Here is a 21,919-nt window from a genome sequence, read left to right as displayed (position 1 = left end):
ATCATCCCCATTAGGGTGACTTTTTTGCCAACGCTTATCAATACAGTAATGGAATAAAAAGGCAGTAATATGTTGTGTTCTTATGCTGTTTTCTTGTTCCATGAAGTAAAAATGGAAAAGAAATATATCGGGCAAGTTCGTCACCCCCCGACCAGAAAAATTTGATAAATAGGGTGCTCGATCAACCATGAAAGGCTTTGATCACGTTCACTGATCACATACTTTTTCATGAATATCAACCGATATTTATTGCCTATCGATCGACCAGAGCATCCCTGTGATTGACCTTACATGCATGCTTCTTTCACTTCTGTTGCCTCCATTAGAGGTTCACGTGGTATTACTGTGATGTGTTTTTTTTTAATGCAAGTTAGTTTGGCGCTCCTTGCATTCTTGCACCTTTTCGAGGACTGTGTAGGATCCGTCACCTCTGTTGGTTGTCCCCAGAGCCTATTTTCTGATGTCTGGCTTTTTTAATGCAGTTGTGCTATTTTGTTACTTTCAGCATGGATGACTTTGGCATTGTCCCAGTCCATAATGTGTTTTTCTCTCTTGCAGTGGTCGTTAATGGCCGATTTCAAGTTTGTCTGCTCTGCTTTTTCTTTCATTTCACATGTGTGCCTCCCTGTTGTTTCCTTTCCACATTCCATTTCCACATTGCAGTGTTGTTGTTTTTTCATGTGTTTAATGCCCTGCCTGTGTCCCCATTGCATGTCATATTGCATGACTTGCAGGGTATTTTTGTGTATGACTTCATTCTTTTTCTCAATTTTGTCCTTGGTTTACCAGTATTTGTCTGAGTCTTTTGTTTGGCTTTGCTGTGTGAGTGTTCGCATCATGTTTCCTCAAGGCCGGTTGTACCCTTTCGTTGAACCCTTCCCATGCCGGATAATGCTATGGAATTATCTGTTACTTTTTTGTGCTTGACTTTTATGTTGCCATCTTAGACCATCCTGATAACTTGTTTTGTGAGTGTTTGGGCTGGTCCTTTTTTAATTATTCCCTGTATGCTGTCCACTCAATTCCTCCAAAGTCTTATGTTCCAAAGTGTGGGTGCTGTTTTTATGACACTTAAGTTCCAGATCTTCCATGAATGACCTGCTCATGATGGCTGAGAGTGTGTCCACTTTGGCAAGGCCTTCCTTTTGCCTGTGTATGATGTTATTGTTTAAGTGCAATACAGTATTAATAAAGCTGAGTTGAGTGATTGTAAAGTACCATAAGTATGCTGATGTGGGTTATGAATGCGGGATCTAATGCTTGTGAGGATCACGTTTGTATGTTTGCTTGCTTATTTATAATTTTCCATGAAAGCTGGAAGTCGGTGGGGACCTTTTCCAGTATTTTCTGTGTGTCTGTCGTTCAACAATTCCTCCATTAATTATTTTGTGTTGCATTCATGATGATTGTGGCATCTTTTGTCTGCCTGACGTATGGTAACTTTGGGGGGTTTTTGTTTGTTTGTTTTTTTTTTTTGCCAACTTGTAATGCCGTGCAGTGAATGTTGGTAGAGTTGTGATACAACTACAGGTATATATTTTGGATATCATAAATACAACAAGGGTGGCCCGGTAGTCCAGTGGTGAGCACATCGACTTCACAGTGCAGAGGTACCTGGTTAAATTCCAGCTCCAGCCTCCCTGTGTGGAGTTTGCATGTTCTCACCAGGCCTGTGCGGGTTTTCTCTGGGTACTCCGGTTTCCTCCCACATTCCAAAAACAGGCATAGCAGGCTGATTAAACACTCAGAATTGTCCCTAGGTGTGAGTGTGGGTGTGCGTGGTTATTCGTCTCTGTGTGCCCTGCGATTGGCTGACAACCGATTCAGGGTGTCACCCGCCTACTGCTCGAAGTCAGCTGGGATGGGCTCCAGCCACCCTAGTGAGGATAAAGCGGTTCAGAAGATGAATGAATGAATGAATAAATACAAGATAAAATGTATGATATACTGTATATTGTACATATGACGGTTATATTTTATTTTTTTGAGGTTATGGACAGTGTGTACATACGTTAAGTGCATCAACCTTATCTCTGGTCTTGGCAATGTTTTGGGACAGGTGACTGGAGTTCAATTTGTGTCACTGTGTATGTCGTCGTCCATTTTAAAGTGCGCTGTTATTTACTCTTTGTCCGCCTTAATATGTCTTGATTTTATGCCATGTATCTGTACGTCTTCTTGAACCCAAACTATCCATGTGGATTTCACAATTTATTCAGCGTTTAGCTTACTCCCAAGAAGGCATGATGAACCTGTATCAAGGAGTTTTGTATGAATATATATTAGACGACTATGATATTCGGTAAAACATTATCATCAATGTAGTCTTGAGCAGAATTTTTACAGCAATTCAAAGACTTTTCTGGCTGCAACACTGCCACTTCATTAGGTAGTACTTCATGAAGCCATTGAGCTATAATGACTTTGGATCTACAGGTACAATATGTTTGAGGCCCAAACATAATACAGTTAGTTGTGCTGGAGAACTCAGAAGTAGTCGTACCTGTTCAATATTAATAGCCAAAGCATCGCACCAGTTAAATTTTCCAATAATTTGACCCACAGAACAAAGCTTCCATCATTGGTTGGTACTGGTCATATAAGTCAATGACATGCCTCGACACTCCGGAAGAAATGTCCTTTGTCCATATGTGATTGATGAGGTTGGGCCAGCACCTTTCTGTCTTTCCTAGACAACAATTGAAAAACAAAATTTCCTTGGCCTAAATGAAGTATCTGGCTATACTTGACACTTGTTTCATCAGGTTTCAGTTAATGGCAGATTTTGTTGATTCCTGGCTTGTTACTTATACACAAAAACAATGTTTGGGCTGATGATGCTGGCTTGTGCAAGACATTCCTGATTGATGGAAATCAAAGGTTTTCCTTCATAGACCGGTTCTGACCTAATGGTGCTCGGTGTGATCATCAGAGGCCTTGGCGATGTTTAGTGAAAACATCTTGGAATGTTCCGCATAATCTTGAGTGAGTGCACTTTTAATTTGGCAAAAAGTTCATTTAAACTTGCGTGTAACTTATTTTTGAGTAATGGTGTCTGATGTAACCAAACTTTTGACAAGATCTTTAAATGAGAGAAGTAAATGTGTTGCTGCCCATCACTGATTTTGTTGCACCAAAATGTGTAAACTATTTAAGAATAATACACTTTCAACCCTTAATGAAGGTAATTAGTACATCAACTGCCAATATTTCAAATACCACATTGATGAAATCTTGCAGCAGATGACTTCGAAGTTATGTGTGAAAATGAGGTACATGGCAAGAAATGCTGAACGCAACCTGTGGTTGATGAACATGTGTTTTCCACATCTTCTAATCCCCCCTGTCATCTGGCATGTTCCTGGCCTAAAATAAGTCTGTTAAACAAATGATGAGTGTTTCATTCATGTGTTGACAGGAGCAGGTTCTGAGCACCCAGCTATTACTGAAACCACCTTTGGGTAATGTGAAATGGTGAGATAATTTATCTCTGTAGAATCCATGCTGGATATGATGGAGCCCACTGTGTAATAAGCCATGAGAAAGTCACAGACAGTCGGAACTAACCATGCGAGAAAAAAGTTTTTTTTTTTAGCTGTGAGCTAGCTAAGTGTGTGCTATAGGTGTAGTGGGTAATTAGCATTATTTTGCAGGCTGTGGGTCGAATGGCCTCGATGCATGGTTCTCTATTTGAAAAATGCCTGACCTTTTGTAAAATATCATTGTGAAGTGTTCATCATGTATTGGCTCTGTCTGTTATGGTGTTACACAGCCAAACTAGCCTCATACTTGTGTCCAAATACTCACATCAGTCTTTCGGTTGTGTGCGAGCGGAAAGCTGAGGTTCAAGGGGGTTATTTGAACTGGACCCCTCAGTCATCAGCCAAAAGTCATTGTGATCCCAGATGTAATAGATTCAAGCCTTTGGCCATCAAGCAACAAGCCTTACTTGATGTAGAAGTGCAGATGTTTTAATTATTTCACTTCCTCCCAAGACCAGAAAAAGAAAATGAAGAGTTTAAGGACGGAAATGCAGCCATTAAAAACACAAATGATTTGGTTTCTTCTCCAAAAAGAATTCGACTCACTTCGCATATAGACACTACAGAGTGAGGGGGAAACCGAGGCAGTCATTATTTCTCAGGCCTCTAGAATTACCACAGAGCCACACAGAGATGGAGGCTGATAGATTTTGAGAAATGTAAAGTGAGAGGCGTAGGAAAAGAAATAGGGAGCAGAGAAAGCTGTCTTGTAATTCCCATCATTCTCCTACCTGTCATGTAAAGTTTTCTGAAAATACCTCTTTAAGAGTGATTGCACGTGGACAAAATGTGATCCATATTTTGACTCTTCCCTCATCCTCTTCTTGTGACCGCCACAAATCATATCTGCTGCTGATGTGCTCCCCGTCTCTACTTGGCTGAATGGATAAAGGTAGGGGTTGAGCGGCTGGAGTTCTGAGCCATACCTTTTGCGTTTCCCCAGAGCAGATCGTATTTATAAAATCAAGTTCCCCTGCATTGAAATAGTTGTGGTTTCCCAACGACTCCCAGTGTCGTCCAATGGGCATTCCAAACTACTACTTTTCCTCCGTCATATTATTCATTCATTCATTCATCTTCCGAGCCGCTTGATCCTCACTAGGGTCGCGGGGGGTTCTGGAGCCTATCCCAGCTTACTGCCTCTAAAATATTCACACAGATGAAGCAAAGTGGCAGGCTGAAGCATGTTGGATCTGGAAATTGACAGATCTCTGATAGCACCACCGCATAATTGCACCTACAGAGGGCCAAAGTGATGATGGGTCAGAAAGAGAAAGAAGGGTACTCATTGACACATTTTCAGTGCACTGTGGACTGACTCATACGCAGGTGTCCTTTTTTTCCACCTACCCTTTTTTTCCCCTCCCAACATCTCCCTGTTTTGTTCTAAAAGCCTGAGGAAGAGAATTAATACAGGACAGGAGCAAGGATTGTGTCATACCTCAACTAGAGGGTAGCAAAAGGAGGAAATACAGTATGGTAAAACCATTCTCAACTCAACTCAGCAATTGAAGAGCAACCGCAGCTGGAAATTATACTTGGCATAAATAGGAAGATCAAACATGAACCCAATTAAATAAGTAAGTATAGTAGTGTATAATCATGAAAATAATGATAATCAAGCAAGATGGATGGATGAGATGGTGTTACGGACAGATGGATGGATGGACGGATTGACAGATGGGATGAGAGAGAGAGAGAGTTCCCTTTACATTGGCATTTGCTTTACTTGTTCAATCCAACATGTTGTTTCAAAGTGCTGGAATTGTAATCGTATGATCACAGCATGCATGTCTTCACTCGCATATCCGGCAAAATTAAGTTTGATATGTATTAAAAAAATAAAAGCTGTGGTTTTCTAACAGTTTGGTTTGAAACATATGCCCCATTTAGTCCTTGTCTCTTTTACGAACCGTCTCTCACTCTTTCTCTCTCACTCACTCATTCACTCAAGTGGATATTCCGGCTACAGGTTGAGGTGAAACCCTGCACGGTTAAAGCATCATTGACAAATATTCTCTGCAAAATGCCGTGGTACTGAAAATATTTTAACATGATGCGCGGGAGAGTGAAGCTGTTGTAATTCAACTGTCAATTCATTTTTGGCACCAATATTCGACACTAAAGAATGTCAAGGCTAAAATTCTGTCAATAGTGCAAAACAGGTTAGCATGACACCCAATGCACACCATATAAGACAGAAGGTGGAAATGCACAGATACAGGAGTAGGTTAGAGCTATTGTAACAGGGAGCTGAACTCCGTCACAGAAGCAAGGCGACTTCTGTAAATTTGGTCCACTTCAGAACAAATGAAATAAGCACATTTGCCTTTTGTCTATCATACAACAAATCATCTTTATTTTTATGCATGTTACAGGATGTACAGTGAAACTCCTCTGCAACGAAATCATGTTTGCAGCAAAAAAAAAATTCATAATAGGGGACTTTCACTCTAGCAAATTTATCTTATGTAAACACACACACATATGTGTACTCTTTATTTTTATTCCAATAGTGCATAATTGTGCGCATAAACTTATGTTACACTTCATATAGCCAGCGTAGAAAGAAAAAAAGGGAAATAAATTGTGAATTTTACGATCAGCATTCACTTTCACTTAAATCAATTTCTTGCATAATGCCTTTTACTTTGCTTCCTCCATCTTTCATTTTTGTTCCTTTTATCCTGTCTTCAATGGTTAAAGTTGTTCTATTCTTCAGTCCTTGGTCTGCAAAGGTCCGTTTTAGTAGGCATTTTAGCAGCCATTTTAGCAATGGAACGTTCGTGCTGCATCTGAAACTAACAAAAACAAATACCGGTACTTCCTGTACGGCTGTGGTGTTTGCTGTTGCCGTTTCAGAGCTAAGCAGTAGGAGTTGCTGTAGGCTCAGGTTGGATTAGACTTGCGGAAGGCTTGTTTTCATTGTAGTGAATCTCGTTAGTTAGGCTAGACTTTGTGGGTGTAAGACAAAAATTATTTTGTGTGTCTTCTATGATCCCTGTCTTGCACCCGGATTATTTCTGCCTTGATTTACGCTCCCATTGGAGATCAATCACCAAAGTCAATGTCACTTACAGTATGATTCACGGCACCCACAATGCTTCACACACCCACCACTTGCCAGCACCTTACTACAGTGGAACCTCATTTCACAAAAGCCCCTGTTCACAACCAAATCAGTTTACGCTCAAAATATTCTTTCAGTTCACAATCGGTGACAGCATCAATGTGGAATGCTCTGTTGTGCTTTCTCTCAAACAACTTTAACATTGTCCATGGTGTCTGTTAAACTCTTGGGTTCGTGCCACAGTTTTTTTTCCCCCCTAAAGGGCTGTAAACACTGTACATGTATCTTCTTATACCTGCAAACATGCAGCACTGCGTGTTTTTTGGAGTCTAATCCCTGCCAAAAGAGAACGGCCGTGTGCGCGGTTCGTCCTAGCGGTTTGCCAGGAGTCCATTCGCAAAGGTGACTGGCTGGAATGGTTTAAGAAAAATTCCCGCACACAATTGGTGTAGCTTGTCTGCTCTCAGTAAACCATGCTTTGCCGTAGGCCGCCGAGAACTGTGAATGAGATAGAGCCCTCAGAATTCAATTAATAAAATCCTGAGGGAAGTTTCTGAGCTGTTTTGCGTGACAAACCAATAAGCGCACTAATGGGTTTCAGCCAAGATAAGTATTGTTTTAACAGGACAGCACTCAAGTAGATTTGTATTAGTCACAGCTAATGCACTACAAAAAGATAATAGTCAGTCATGTGGTTAATTTGATTTGAGTTTTTACACCTCATCCACCAAAAACTTCACAACTTTGGCATAACCACTCATCTCTGATTTTCCACAGCGATTAACATTTTTTAGCCCACATGAGGCAGCGGGGCGGGAATCATTTTCAGACAAAAAAATCATTGCATCTCCTGAGTAAACAATTGCTCAAGCTGGTGTCAATTCAATTATTTTATTTTATTTTTGCTGGCTGACAAGACGTAACAAACTTTGGATTTTTGTTTTGTTTTGTTTTTTTAACATATATAGACAACAGAACTACCTAATGAGGTGTTGAACCTTTTAATAAAAATCATGGAAAACAGGGCAGGGTACCTTTGCAGTCAGAACGTCAGAGCAAGCTTGGGGAGTCTTCAGTTGCACAGGCATACTTGAACTTTGATTCAGAGATCACACCTGGGTTCATTGTGGAAATTGAAATCATTTCTTCATGCTGTGTGTTTGCTTTAGGTCGCCTGTCTTTAATTATCCTTCAGAGGGACTGTAATGTGTCAATCAGTCCTAGACAAGTAACTCCATGCAAAATAATAGTTTGAGGTTTGGCAGAAACTGGAGTCCTTGACAGTGATGGAAGTCAGATCAGCCAGCCGCCCGAGATGTAAAGATATTTAGAAATAGTTTGGAATATTTACTGTACTTGCCCTCAACATATGTACATTTTGTTGGCATTTGAACAGCACCCAAAAGGGAACTTTAACTAAAGACATGGGATAACCTGGCAGTCTTACATCATCGAGTCCTTAAAGACTTCCAGCAGAGAGTGCGTGTGTGTGTGTGTGTGTGTGTGTGCGTGTGTGTGTGTGTGTGTTTGTGAGACGTATTTATAGTTATATATTTTGTTCATCAGATAAGATATACACACACAATCACAGTGAAACTAACACTGCTGACTGTATTTACTTGCACATCATAAGAACACCTGTATATACATATGCAGTATACGGCCATATTGTCTTTCATAGACACAATTATTTATTGTCTTTTCTTGAATACAACCAGGTGATTCATACAAAACCGCATTTTCCACCTAAAGTGTGTCTTTGCATCTTTGCACAATGGCAGAGTTTTGAACATTATCCCTTGAAAATTGAGTTTGCATAAATGTTCCTAAATGTGAAGGGTCATACTTTTGTCCGCCGCTTACATTAAAGGAAGAAGGAAGGACGTTTTTTTTTTAATTAAATCTATTGTGTTGGTGTAAACAGGAGAAATTACGCAAAGATTTAATTCAGCGACAGCTGAACGATTTTGAAAAATAATGTAATTGTGACCATGCCCTCACCCCCTCAATATTGTGATGGTGATTTCATATCTGATTAATATTTCAAGATCTTCTTCCCCTGTATTTTTCTAAACACAAGCAATACATTCATCTGTATTACAATGAACAAAGACAGATTCATGATACTTTAGGGCTGCCAAGATTCGTCATCTAGTCCAAACTATGTCAACAATCAAAATTGGTGACAATTAGTTCAATTGTCGTTGGGTCATTTATTGTGAGTGTTTACGTGTTTATTTATTTGATGCTTTGTTTTTTTTTTTCCTCCCGCTGTTCCTGCTGGCATCTCTGTGAGACACAGTGCAGTTATGGTCATCTTCCGTCATCCGTGATGTAAACAGAAAGCACTATGGCTAAAGCAATCACATGGCTAATCAACATTAGCAACCGAAAGTTTGGTCTATTTAACCAAAAATACCTAATATGATGCAAACCTGCCTCTCAAGGCAGCAAGACAGGGATGCTTGATCATCTGAAAAGGAAGCCTGTTGTGCCTGATGCCTGATTTTATTTCTAACATAGGGACAGTCATGTCTACAAGTGTGCATTAGAACACAAAGCTTCCCGTCTGTGTTTGATGTAGTCTTGTAACATGATGTCCTATTTGCTACATTAACATATGAGTGTCTGCTATGGATTACACACGTATTAGTCAGTGAACTCCTGTTTATGGACAACCAAAACACAGCTGATGTGTGTCCGTCTTTGACATCAACACAGGAACAGCAGATGCACTCAAAGCCCGTATCTCTCCATTCCCACAGTTGTGAACGCTAACGGTGTTGTGTTTAAGAATAGCAACACTCAAGTAACAGAACACGACATATTTGCCACAAGACAATACATAACAATGAAACAGATTATCTAATTCAACTCAACTCAATTGTATTTATATAGCACGTTCAAACATACAAAGTGCTGTACATGGAACAACTAACAAATACAACAGTAAAGCAATGAATTGGTAACAAAGATGGTAGAAAGCACCAAACAGCAAAACCAAGAACAAATCTGAGTCAAATGCCAAAGAATACAAGTCATAACAACAATTCATGACAATATACTATGTTACAGCATTAAAACACATTTGGTGCTCCTAATATTTAGGATTTTTTTCCTTTTCAGGTACATACCTAGTTTAATTTTGTAGATCAATGTCCTACTTTTAAATTATACATACTAGTGAAGCAAAACAAAACCTTTCGGATAAAGTTTATTGGCTAACGCAAAATAAGCTATATAACCCAGGAGAAGGGTTTTTTTTCATTCGCTTTAGCACAGTGCCTTTTTCTTTGTAATAGCTCTCAAAAAATGCTTGGTGCCTGGGAAGAGTGAAATGTTTACAAATATTTCTTTTGGTATTTATAGATTCATAGCATCAGTGCAATTTGCATTGTGTATAGATTCTGGTTCCATTTTAAAATATACTAAATATTTACAGCAAAAAATCTGAAGGCCACAGTTTCACCTTGTTGAAAAAAATCACTTCTGGGAATTCTCTTTGGAGACTTAGTAAGTTTCTGCTCCAGTGGCAAGTGCTAAGGTTGCGGGTGCACAACTCTGTCGGCTGCAATTATGAAAAGTTGATTCCAGGAAGCCCTATGTGGCATTTCTAACACAATGTAAACTACGGTTACCTCATCTGATCAAGGTTCAGACCCCCACATACAATTTTAAGGGGGTTCACACCACACATGTGCACACTGACCCTCTTGACAGTTCGAAATTGTCGTGGGAGCACCACAGTTTTAGTAAACAATTTCATTTACACAGACCAATGCACTCCACATACACCTTCATGCCTTGGTGTCTGGCATTTATCAGGTGGGCTGCTGAGAGCTCCCTGCCACTACTGATCCATCAGTAGCAGGGTTCTGCAGGTGGTCAGTGAAACCTGAGAACCCTGCTTCGTTCACACAGGAGCACCCCACCCACCACATGCATGCTAATGTTGGCTCACTGGAGCAGAAATGAATAAAGTCCTGCAGCCATCGAACTGTCAACATGCTCACATAACCTAATTGTCCTTCTGTGTGAAACAGAGCACAAGGACCTAAAAGCAAATGGATGCCTTGTAACCCACAATTAGGTTATGCTGCAGTCATGCAGTGTTGTTATGGATGTGACTTGTCATCTCATGCTTTATTGGTGTTTTGAGGTTAAAAAAATATATATATATGTGAGCCTTTTTTGACTTGGTGAGAAGTGAACTGAAAAGAACAGTGCTGTGCCAATTACCATACATCATAGGATCTTAATATATACCAAATGTTTGGTGTTTGGTCGACAGCAAAGTAGTAACACTGAAATGTATTTTTGTGCAATAGCAAATCATTGCAATTATGCTATTTCTTTTGTCAGTCATGGTTGTATTGGTGGCTTTGTTGGGTTTTGAACCACAAGTTGAAATGTGTGTCTATGTGTTCTGAACAGGGGTGCAGATTAATTTGGGGTAATATAAGTAAATACTGGGGCATTGGAGTCCAAGTGCTTAAGTAAGCTTTAGAATATAGGGAACTTCCCTTACACATTTCAGAGGTGCCTTTGAGCAAGGCAGCTAAATATGTCTTTACCCCATAAAGTACAGTTCCATTTGGATTGCCACAGTTTAAAATGGCACGTGTAGGGGGAATTGGGTATGTAAATAGTGTTAACATAGCATAGTATAGTGATTCTATAACTTAAAAAATAGGCATGTGTGAATACTGTTCTCTGTAGTAGTGCACTGTACTGTATATTTATGTTGGGGTTTTTTTCGGTTAATATTGTGCCACAACTGTGGCAGTTCTCTGTCAGCCAATCAATGGACAGAAATGTGATTAGCTCCACCCTACATTTGGAATGCTGTACTAAAGGGTTGTCAAACAAATTTTTGTCGCGGGCCACATTTTAGTTACCGTTTCCCTTGGAGGGCCGTTATGACTGAAACCATGTCAAGAAGTCCAAGAATAACTGTTGATTCAACTCTTGTTTAAGTTACTATCATGAGAGGTTAACCAGAAAATACTAAGACTATCTCTCTTATTTATTACACATGAGAATTAAAATTTTTGGTAGACATTTTAGAAAACATCATGGAAGTTGACACGTTTGATCTGCTTTTGCGGGCCACATAGAACTATGCGGCCCCTACTGATCCCCAGATCTGGCCCCCGGGCCTTGAGTTTGACACCTATGCTGTACTGAAATCCACTAGCATGGGGATAAATAAATGCACCAGCTTTAGCATTGTCGAGATTACAACTACCCACTAAAACTCAAATAACACACGAACATTTTAAGAAACACAGTGGTGCCGTGGGATACTTGTGACCCAATTTATGAGTTTTCTGGAAAACAAACCTTCATTAGGGCGGCCCGGTAGTCCAGTGGTTAGCACGTCGGCTTCACAGTGCAGAGGTACCGGGTTCGATTCCAGCTCCGGCCTCCCTGTGTGGAGTTTGCATGTTCTCCCCGTGGGTTTTCTCCGGGTGCTCCGGTTTCCTCCCACATTCCAAAAATATGCATGGCAGGCTGATTGAACACTCGAAATTGTCCCTAGGTGTGAGTGTGAGTGTGGATGGTGGTTCGTCTATGTGTACCCTGCGATTGGCTGGCAACCGATTCAGGGTCTCCGCCTACTGCCCGGAGACGGCTGAGATGGGCTCCAGCACCCCCCGCGACCCTAGTGAGGATCAAGCGGCTTGGAAGATGAATGAATGAATGAATGCATAGTGGCAGTTAACTCACTTCGCGATAAGTAATACTTTGGCAAATAGTGAACATGTAAAAAAAAAAAAAAGGCTTAAATAATGTAATGTAATGCCACTTCCAGTTAAAGTTTTCTGTCAAATTAAATGCACGTTGTAGAATTACTCATTGTACTGTATATTTCAAAGAAACACAAAGCTTAGCCTTTTGTCTGCTAGCTTAATGCTATTGCTAACACACAATGGGAAACGTGTACTTTTAAGTAACTGATATTTGAACACACACGGTGCAGCAACGCATTTAGACATTCACTATCGCAGTGCTCACAGGCATAAATGTATTCTTTGTGAGGAGGTCAGACTGTCTGTGTACTCTATACAGGTATATGTACTTGTAAAATATTATACTATATTCATCTGTCTGTCTTATACTGCCCTCATGTGGCCAAGGTGTGTAATACCACAATGTGCATTGAATTCAATGAGAAAGTGTGTGTATAATCCTATTTAATAGATTCTGTAAAGAGGAAAACATGTATTTAATGTTGACATACCTGAGAGAAGAGTGTTGTTAAAAAGTATTCCAACTTTGAATTTAAATAAAAAATGCCATGTACATGAAATCAGGCTTGAAAATGGGCTTGATAATTGTGAACATTTTCAATTCCCTCCGCTCTTAGATGTTGTGGGTGTGTCCGCTGAATAGGCTAGAAATGCTCTCTTCTGGACTCCTGTCTATCAAATAGTACATTCTTACAGTAATGTGCTCAAATATATTTCATTACATTAGATGACCCTCGTGCCAGTCCACGACATCCTTAAGCTCCTTAGCTCCGAGCCTCCATCGAGGCGAACAAACAATCAATTTTCTCAGAAGATTCTCTTTTTCATAGAACCAGGCACGGAGCGGGGGGGAATTAGACCGCCACACCCCTGTTTCGCAAGCCAGCTCGCCCGCTAGGTAGCCGCTAGTTCCCACTAGCTAGCTGACTAGCTCATGGACTGGCGGACTGGCAGTTGGGCTGTCCAATTCTCCACCGTCTCGCGGCACATGCTGCACGTGAGAGCCAACACAACAAAGACGGTGTAACCCCATGAACACAAAACACGTAAGACTTGAGGGGAAAAAAGATGATAAGATTAATGAAAATTTGAGATTGATGAGATGATGGAAAAAAGATTTAGAGATGGCTTATTATTCTTATTATTATGATGGAGATGGAACAAGGGCACACATCGCCATGTCTCAACAATTCAGTACCTAATTGTCCTGTCTCTGCACATGTCAGCACTGACCTTCAAGATTGTTTAATATTTTGGAAACAAATCAGAAAAACAACTTTACAGTGTCTTTATAGATACACATTATTTTTTTGTTGGTTTGTGAGGAGATTGGAACGGATTAATGGCGTTCACATTCATTTTAATGGGGAAAGATTATTTGCAGTATGAGTGAATTGAGTATTACGACCGTGGTTCGGGAATAAATTAAACTCTGGAATAAATACCATTTAATTTTGTGACTTTTGTACCACCAGGTACCATGCAGCCTAGAGTACTGGGATGAGCTCCAGGATGCCTTTGTTCCATATCGAGACTTTAGCCTCTCAGAGAGCCGTGCCTGTCAACTGCAGCTTCCCAGTCTCAGCTTCACTGATCAGCAGAAGGAGCTGGTGGCCTCAGATGTCTGGAGGATCGTCCTCAACAATAACAGCGAGGGAGGAGATGAACAGAGGTAAAAGAATGTTCATCTTAATGTTGTTGTACGTATTTCCTTGTGCATACACCACCTCATCAATTAGGAGCTGGGCTAGACTACTGAACACCACACATTCTTCTACTCAGCAGAATTGTCTGCTTCAGTAAAAGTTTTGTGTTTCCATTGTAAAAAGGAGCCAAAATGTCTAACATGCACTGTTGCCCAGCGACTAATCAACAATTATCAAATCTGCCTGACAGTTGGATGTCAGCATATAAAGGCAACAAAAAAAGCCATTTAAAAACATGATGGTATGCAGTAGAAAAAGCCATTCCTCAAGCAGTATAGTGTTTTGCCAATGCCAATTCTACAATGGGGAACTAAACTGAACCGTGCAGCTTGGTGCAAATTTTAAGATCTCACTGAACTGCAAAACTACAGAATCCCTTGGCATTTCCTAAATTCTGCCTCCCGCTATGTGTTAGCTTGGAGAAGCCCTTTGCTTCAGTATCAGTGTGCTATAACACGCAGCAAGTTGGTAGGTCTAGTGTGGTCTGGAAGAACCTGACTGTCTGGCACAGACCCAACATCAACCCCATCAAACCCGAGGATGAGTTTCATCCCAAACACATTTGTGATGCATTACAATAGAAGTTGTGAGCCAGGCCCTCTCATCCAACATCGACGTTCTCTGAATTCACAAATGCTCATCTGAATGAATGCATAGAAATTCTCTCAAATACGTTCCAAAATGTTATACAGTCTTCCTAGAAGAGCGCAATATGATGGTGTTGTCTAGTTGTAAGTATCTGTTGGTATAATGGCGTGTCTGTGTGTATTAATATTGTTCTGGCTTGCCTGTACACATACTCAAACTTGCTATAAGTTGTCGCATGTTGATGTTTGAGCTGTGTTTACTGTAGTTTGAATTTACATCCACAATGAGTGTGAGTGAAAGTAGAGGGAGCGAACATATCCAGGCGACTAAGCGCAAAGAGTCAGCAATGGTCCCTTGTACCACATATGGTGAGCAGGAGCTGGGAGTGGGTTTGGAAGGCGTTCAGATCGACCTAATGAGATTTCCCAGCACACCAAGTGCCTGTCAGGCCCCATCCGGATTCCTTCCTGCTTACCTTGAGTGTATCTAATCGAGGGAAAGCTCACGGGAAGCATGAAGAGTAAAAAGCTCCCTTTGGTTTGGCTCACAAGTTGCTAGAAGGGTTGGGTCAACTTGTAACACCTCAAAAAGAATGTGTTTGGTCTTCCAGTCTTACTACCACTGCTTCTCCTCTCCAATATGTCAGCAAACACCTTCTGACTTCTTATGGACTTCATGCATTTTCTCTTCAATTTCTTCCCATTTTAATTCACTTATTTCCTTTCTCCCCTGTTTCCTCCCGAGATTTAAAGAACTTTAAGTGGAATAGAATTTGGCAAGCCCACATTCTGTGTGGCTTAGAGAGCTCGATGAGCAGGAAGGGAGGGACCAACTAAACATGTAAGAGAAGAAACTGAAAAAAATATTCTGAGTTTAAAACCAAATATACATCTGAGTTTCATTATAATCATACGCCAAACTCTAGATGTCCCTTGTTTAAATTGTCTTTTTTGATCACAAATGATTCCACACTGCTAACTCACTCATTTCAACTGTACTTTAAAAAACGTACAACATACAAATTACAAACCCAATTCCAATGACGTTGGGACATTGTGCTATACATAAATAAAAACAATACTGTGCAGTCAAATGCAAATCATGTTACACCTATACTTAACTGAATACACTAAAAAGACAAGATGTTTAATGTTGAAACTGATAAACTATCTTATTTTTTGGATCATCAACTGAGACTTTTATGGCTAGAACATATTCCAAAAAAGCTGGGACATGTGGCAAAAAAAGAAAGTTGAGGAATGCTCATTAAACACCTGTGTGGAACATTCCACAGGCCAAGTGGGAACAGGTGGGTGCCATAATTGGGTATAAAATGAGCCTCTCTGAATTGCTTAGTCAATCACAAGCAAAGATGGGGCGAGGTTCACCTCTTTGTGAACAATTGCGTTATGAAAAAAGTCGAACAATTTAAGGACAATGCTCCTCAACATACTGACACAAGGAATTTACGCTCCATAATATCATCAAAAGCTTCAGAGTATCTGGAGAGATCACTGCTTGTAAGCGGCAAGGCTTACATGCAGAAATATACACTGCCATCCAAGCAATGTCTTTTTCATGGTCCCCCCTGCTTATTTCAGCAAGAGACTGCCAAACCCCATTCTGCACGTGTTACAACAGCGTGGCTTCATCGTAGAAGAGTGCGGGTATTGGACTGGCCTGCCTACAGTCCATACCTGTCTCCCATTGAAAATTTGTGGCGCATTATGACCCATAAAACATGACAAAGTAGACCCAGGACTGTTGAAAGCTGAAGCTGTGCATCAAGCAAGAACGGTAAAGAATTGTGGACAAGCGGTGGAAGGGTATGATTTGGATTTATGTAAAGAACTTTAAGCTGCATTTTACGTATGAAACGCGCTATGCAAATAAAGTTTGATTGATTGACTTAGCCACTTAGGCTTCGGTTGTGCTTTCTGTTTACGCAAGAATCTTGGATTGAACAAGTGTCCAATCTGCTTCTCCTCATTGTCTTCAGTTCAGATAGTGATTCTGGATCCCAACTACCATGCGATCAGTTGGTATCTCCGATGGCCCTGGCAGCGTGCACCCGTGTGGACTCCTGCTTTGCACCTTGGTTTGTTCCCTCCTTGGGTGTGTCCCTGCAGCTGGCACAGATGCAAATTCATCTCTGCCACCATCTAGAACAACTGGGAACAGGTTAGGATGCAGAAAACCGATTCAAACCAAACTCAACCTTCAAAGGCTAGTCGACTAACTTTGAATTTTCTCGGTCTTCGCAGTTCCATCTCAAAAGCTTCGACCCTTCCTGCCAGACAGAAAGATACCTCAGAAACAAGAGTTCATGGTTATTGGTACTTGGGAGCCACACATTTTCCTGCGTCAATGGACCAGTGGCCCAAGGCGTTGTCAGGAATTCAACTTTTCCACCCAGCTCGAATGCAAGCTGCTGGAGTATCGAAACTTAACACACCTGCAAGTTCTGCAGCCCTGTGTAATACAGGTAGTTCACACTGCAATTACAGAATATGATGAGGGCCAGTGCAAAAAAATGTGAACATAAATTCTGATTGTAGCAGTGGTGTACAACTGCATTCTGTGGCGTGTATTTCAACCCTCATTTCCGTTTAAAAAAAAAAACACAAGAAGAAAAGAAAGCCGTTTCATTCGAGTGTCATAGCAAGTTCTATCCATTGAAGAGATCTGATTTACATTCCTGTGATTTGTTTCAGGGCCACGCTACAGCCACATGTTGTCCCCAAAGCAGTGTGTGGGATGCAAACATCTTTATGGAGCCTATGTTTGCCACGATCAGCCAGTATGCCATCCACACATTAGACACCGCCGTGAAAAGCTGGCAACAGGTAATACAGGCTACACTGTGTATATTAAACCACAACCAATAATTTAGAAGTCCAGAACCACCTCACATTTAATTGCAACTGTGTGGTGAAAACATTACCTTTAAGGGTCAGGTTAAATAGTAGGCATTAATTTCACATTTTCAGTCACTAACAGTGTGCTTGCTGTTGGCTACAAGTGTAAAAGTGGTGGAGACAGTGATGTTTTTTTTTTACCACGAAAAATTTGGGAGAGCTCAAATATATACTGTATGTTTTTTAAAGTGAAGAAATTGGAAAAGTGACTCTGATAAGTTTGTTGTTTACATGAAGGGCATTTGAATGAGATGCTTCTCCCCATCCTAATTAAAATTGTATTTAAAATTTAGGAGCGCAATCCCGAAAATTTTCTCTTGGGAGTGGCCAGGACCAATTGTCACAGTACAATCAAATCAAATGACCTACATACAAGGAAATGTGTAGTTGAAAGGAGTTTTGTCATAGGTATGGCTGTGCACAAATCGGTGGCAACTTAAGCTGAGATCTGAATTGGCCGTTTAAAAAAAAATGCATAATCAGGGTTGAGTGAGAATGAATCATAGCATACTGTCCCGTGTTGTAGTGTCACGGGAATGTTTGAACCGTATGTCAGATGATAATATAAGGTTCACTTAGAAAGGCATTAATTTACTTTTAAAAAAAGGATGTTTCATCAACACATCCAGGACCATGACATGGCTGTGTTTTCTTTTATTTCAGTTTTCAAATGTTCATTCTTTTTCATTTTTAGTATTTGTATAAGTAGCATTCAAGACGGAGTATTGATTTTTGTTGTTGTTGTTGTTGTAAGCCTTTAGTGCTGTTTGGTACTTTCACTTGTGCTCTATCTTAAGCGTGACATCCAAAGAGTTTAGGAGATGAAGACTGCAATTTGTGTGAGCAAAATAGAAGAGCAATTGGTGTGCTGACATAGTTTTCATTACTTGACAATCAAACAGTGGACATGAGACAAAGCAATTTGGTCTTCTCCTCATTTTTGCTTGTGGTGCAGGTGTAGTAAATCTATCAGGGAAATCTCAAGAAACTTATCTCTATGCTCTGGCACAAAGATGCGCCTTTGTCCCGTGCCAGGAGGAATACCAGCTAAACAGCGGATAGCAGTTCACAAGACTAGCTTCTATTTGACGAATACAACGTGCCGAACAGGGCATTTTAGTTATTTGTAAATTGTGACAAAGAGGGCCGCAGTTTATCTGTTGTAGACCTTTAATGCATTGGAGCTCGTCGTCCCTCCTTTCTCAACATTCACCACTGCCTCTGGTAGCCCGCATTGCAGTGTTTGAAGTAATGCCTGAGAAAATACGGTAACATTTGAGTGATTACACCTGCCAAAGCTTCATCTGGCCCAAGTCCTCCACCCACTTCTCTGCCACACTTACAAGCTCACACACTTGGGACTCTCTTACTCTGCATGGTTCTGCTCAGCTGTGCTTCTGACTCATTATACTAGACTCTGGAGACATGAACTATCTTCATGGTTTTACTTGGGAGAAATAATAGCTGTTGGAGGCTTTTAGATACTAAAAACAGCTGTGGTCTTTACCTGTTGAAAATAAAATGTTTCGAGTACTTAAAAGTCTGTCTGTCTTAAATAAATCCTTTAGCTGAGATTGTGTTTGTTTTTACTCCATCATCAAAGTTCTCATGAGTTATTTTGGATAATGGCTACTATTTGAGCATTGGTTTCATTATTTTATTGGTGTAAACTCACGCACATTCCCAATTTCTATTCGTTAATTTTGCCATAAATAGAACGTGTATGAATTAGTGCTCTAATGAAAACTCAGAGTGCAGTACTTAAGTAGTGTTTTGGGCACGTTGATGTCTTTACCCAACTTGCCAATTATGACCACTTGGTCATTTCATATCCCACAGGGATGTTCTTAAATTCACTGCGGGGTGGTTCGTGGAGTTGTTGCGTTTATGTATTGTTTTGATTGGACTAAACAGCAGCAACCTTGAAACTCCTACATAACTACTTCAACCACTTTGCTTAACACAAGGGGGAAACACACTATAATTATGAGGTAAATGTGCTGCGTGTGGGTATGGCCGTGTTGGAGACGGGGGTAGAGAGAGGTCAATCACAAAACACAGATCCTTTTGAAAATGGTGGGGCACTGTGAAAGGCCTGCGTTTTAAGTAAGTGCTTGATTTAATTGTGACTAAAGCCTGGACATACACACATGCACACACGTACATACGCACACGGTTCATATGTCAGAAAACGGGATCCAAATTGAAAATCTGCTTAGTTGGACATTTTAACAGCCTTTGTCCCGCCACAACGGAAGGCTGCATCCTCACTTGATGTAAACATGTTGTGATTCTCATGATTCCTGGTTTCAGGGCTGTCGGGCAGGTCTGTTGTGATGTGGCACTAAGGGTCACCAGTGAAGCGTAGAGAAGATTCCTCAACTACCACACAAGTTAACGCTATTAGTCCGTGTATTGTCGTACCACATCCTCAGACCCAGAAAGACTTCCAGATGAACAGTAATAAACAGACGTACAACTGCTGCTTTTTTACAAGGTTGTAATTTTTACGTGCAAAAAAAAGCCACACATACTGTGATTGCCATGACAACATGGGTTGCTGTTCTACCCATAATAACATCAAAAGCTTCTGACATACATTAAGTATACAAGCCAAAGTCATTGTTCGTAATGCTCACCTGTGTACTTCCATCTACTTTCTGTTGGTTCTGTCCATTAATCAAAATCAACAAATGTATTGAGCCAGTCTCATGTCAAGTATTGTGGTTAAGTTCAGAGCATATTTGTTTGGCTGCCATTAATATACGTTTCAGATGCGTCTTTTTTGGTTCATATCCTTGAACTCGGTTGCCCCATCTGGCCCGACCTCAGCCCTCTTAAATTTTAACCTCAAGCCTCCATTTTCAATTCTCCATCCTCATCTTTGCTCCTCTCTTAGCCACTAAACCTCAGGGAAGTGGTATCGGGAGAAAGCCACACAAAAGCTTGGCACTATATATTTTCTCACAAATATCTTCATAGACCTTTGTAAGTACAAAAGTTGTTCTCCTTTGTGTATTGCATACATGCATACCCACAGAAAGCGAGAGAGAGAGAAAGAGCGAGGGAGGGAGAGAGAGAGGCACACACACACACACACACACACACACACATATAACGTGTGTTCCTTTGCAAATTGAAACAATGTGTCAAAAGATAGTTTTCCCGGTAGTAGCAGATATATGGGTGCGAGTGATCTATCGAAGAATATTGAGATCAGAGGTGTTTCACGGCTGCCTCAGTGCGGCTCACAGATGTACATTTTTATTAGAATAAAGCCCTTGCGATGTATCATCGTGGTTTCAAGGAGGTCCCATCATACATAACAATTATCTAAAAGTAAAAGCCAAGCTGAGGGAACACAAGACGAGACCCAATTGTATATACAGTAAATGTACATAAAATACAGCCATCTGTAGAATGTCACACAAATCCAGAGGCAAAAAGCGCATTGTAAATTGGACAGTGATTTCTGAGAAAAGGACAATCAATAATACATCTGCAGAGTAGAAGCAGTTTATTAAAAACAAACAAATAAGAAATCATCCCAAACTGTGATTGGGGATATTAGTTAGTCTTCATATAACAGTCTATACTGATTACTGTATATTGATTTCAAATGTCATTTAACATTTCTGAATCAAACTTTTGAATGAGGTACTTGAGCTGATGAATTTATTGTCAACAAGTACCATCATTCCAAGTTATAACAAACATGCCAGATCTGGTTTTCAGTTTTTTCTTGGTGCAAAAAGCATACCATAGGATTAAAAAAATAGTAATCGACAACTTGGTCATGATTTAGACTGAAGATTAGTTTGAATTTGTTGCAGATCCTGATCTGATGTATATATTACAGTTCCATTCGCATTAAAAAAATGGCAAAAGCACAAACTCAACATTGCCAGTAGTTAATCGAGATAGATGGAGAAGTGGTCCGAATGTTAATCCCTGGGGCACCCCTATATTTTGAATAAACATTTGTTTTTGTTATGAAGATAAGCACTGAACCAAAGAACTGCTTTTAAAGAAAAGCCAATGGCATCAAGTTTGTTTTGAAGTACAGTAAATCACTACCAACTAAATTAAAGGCTTGGTGAGATCGGTAACTGTGGCCCCTTCGTGATAAATAGCAGAGATATGATCTTTTGTGAATTTGAGTAGAGCCGTTATGTATGATGCTTAGACATCAAGCCAAATTGAAATTGTGACAAGTTAAAAGATATTGACAGTTTGAACGCAGTGTACAAGTTAATTACAAAAGAGCTTTTCAAATACTTTGGCAATGGAACCAGATAATGGATCTGGGGCAGTTTTTGGTGATGTCATCAACATCAAAACC

The 21,919-nt window shown here is 40.3% G+C and overlaps 1 protein-coding gene across 4 annotated transcripts in view; it reads left to right on the top strand.

The window, feature by feature from the left end:
• LOC127601436 (intermembrane lipid transfer protein VPS13B-like) overlaps positions 1-21,919 on the top strand; it is a 344,543-nt gene that overhangs the window by 262,176 nt on the left and 60,448 nt on the right. For all 4 annotated transcript variants that reach the window (XM_052066676.1, XM_052066675.1, XM_052066677.1 and 1 more), the window contains 4 exons: positions 13,841-14,037; positions 16,659-16,840; positions 16,924-17,144; positions 17,374-17,505. In XM_052066676.1, the coding sequence (XP_051922636.1) occupies positions 13,841-14,037; positions 16,659-16,840; positions 16,924-17,144; positions 17,374-17,505 (732 nt within the window). The remainder of the gene's footprint in view (positions 1-13,840; positions 14,038-16,658; positions 16,841-16,923; positions 17,145-17,373; positions 17,506-21,919) is intronic.

Source organism: Hippocampus zosterae, chromosome 5 (assembly GCF_025434085.1).
Source record: "Hippocampus zosterae strain Florida chromosome 5, ASM2543408v3, whole genome shotgun sequence".
Lineage (NCBI taxonomy): Eukaryota > Metazoa > Chordata > Actinopteri > Syngnathiformes > Syngnathidae > Hippocampus > Hippocampus zosterae.
This window is presented reverse-complemented; position numbering and strand designations above follow the sequence as displayed.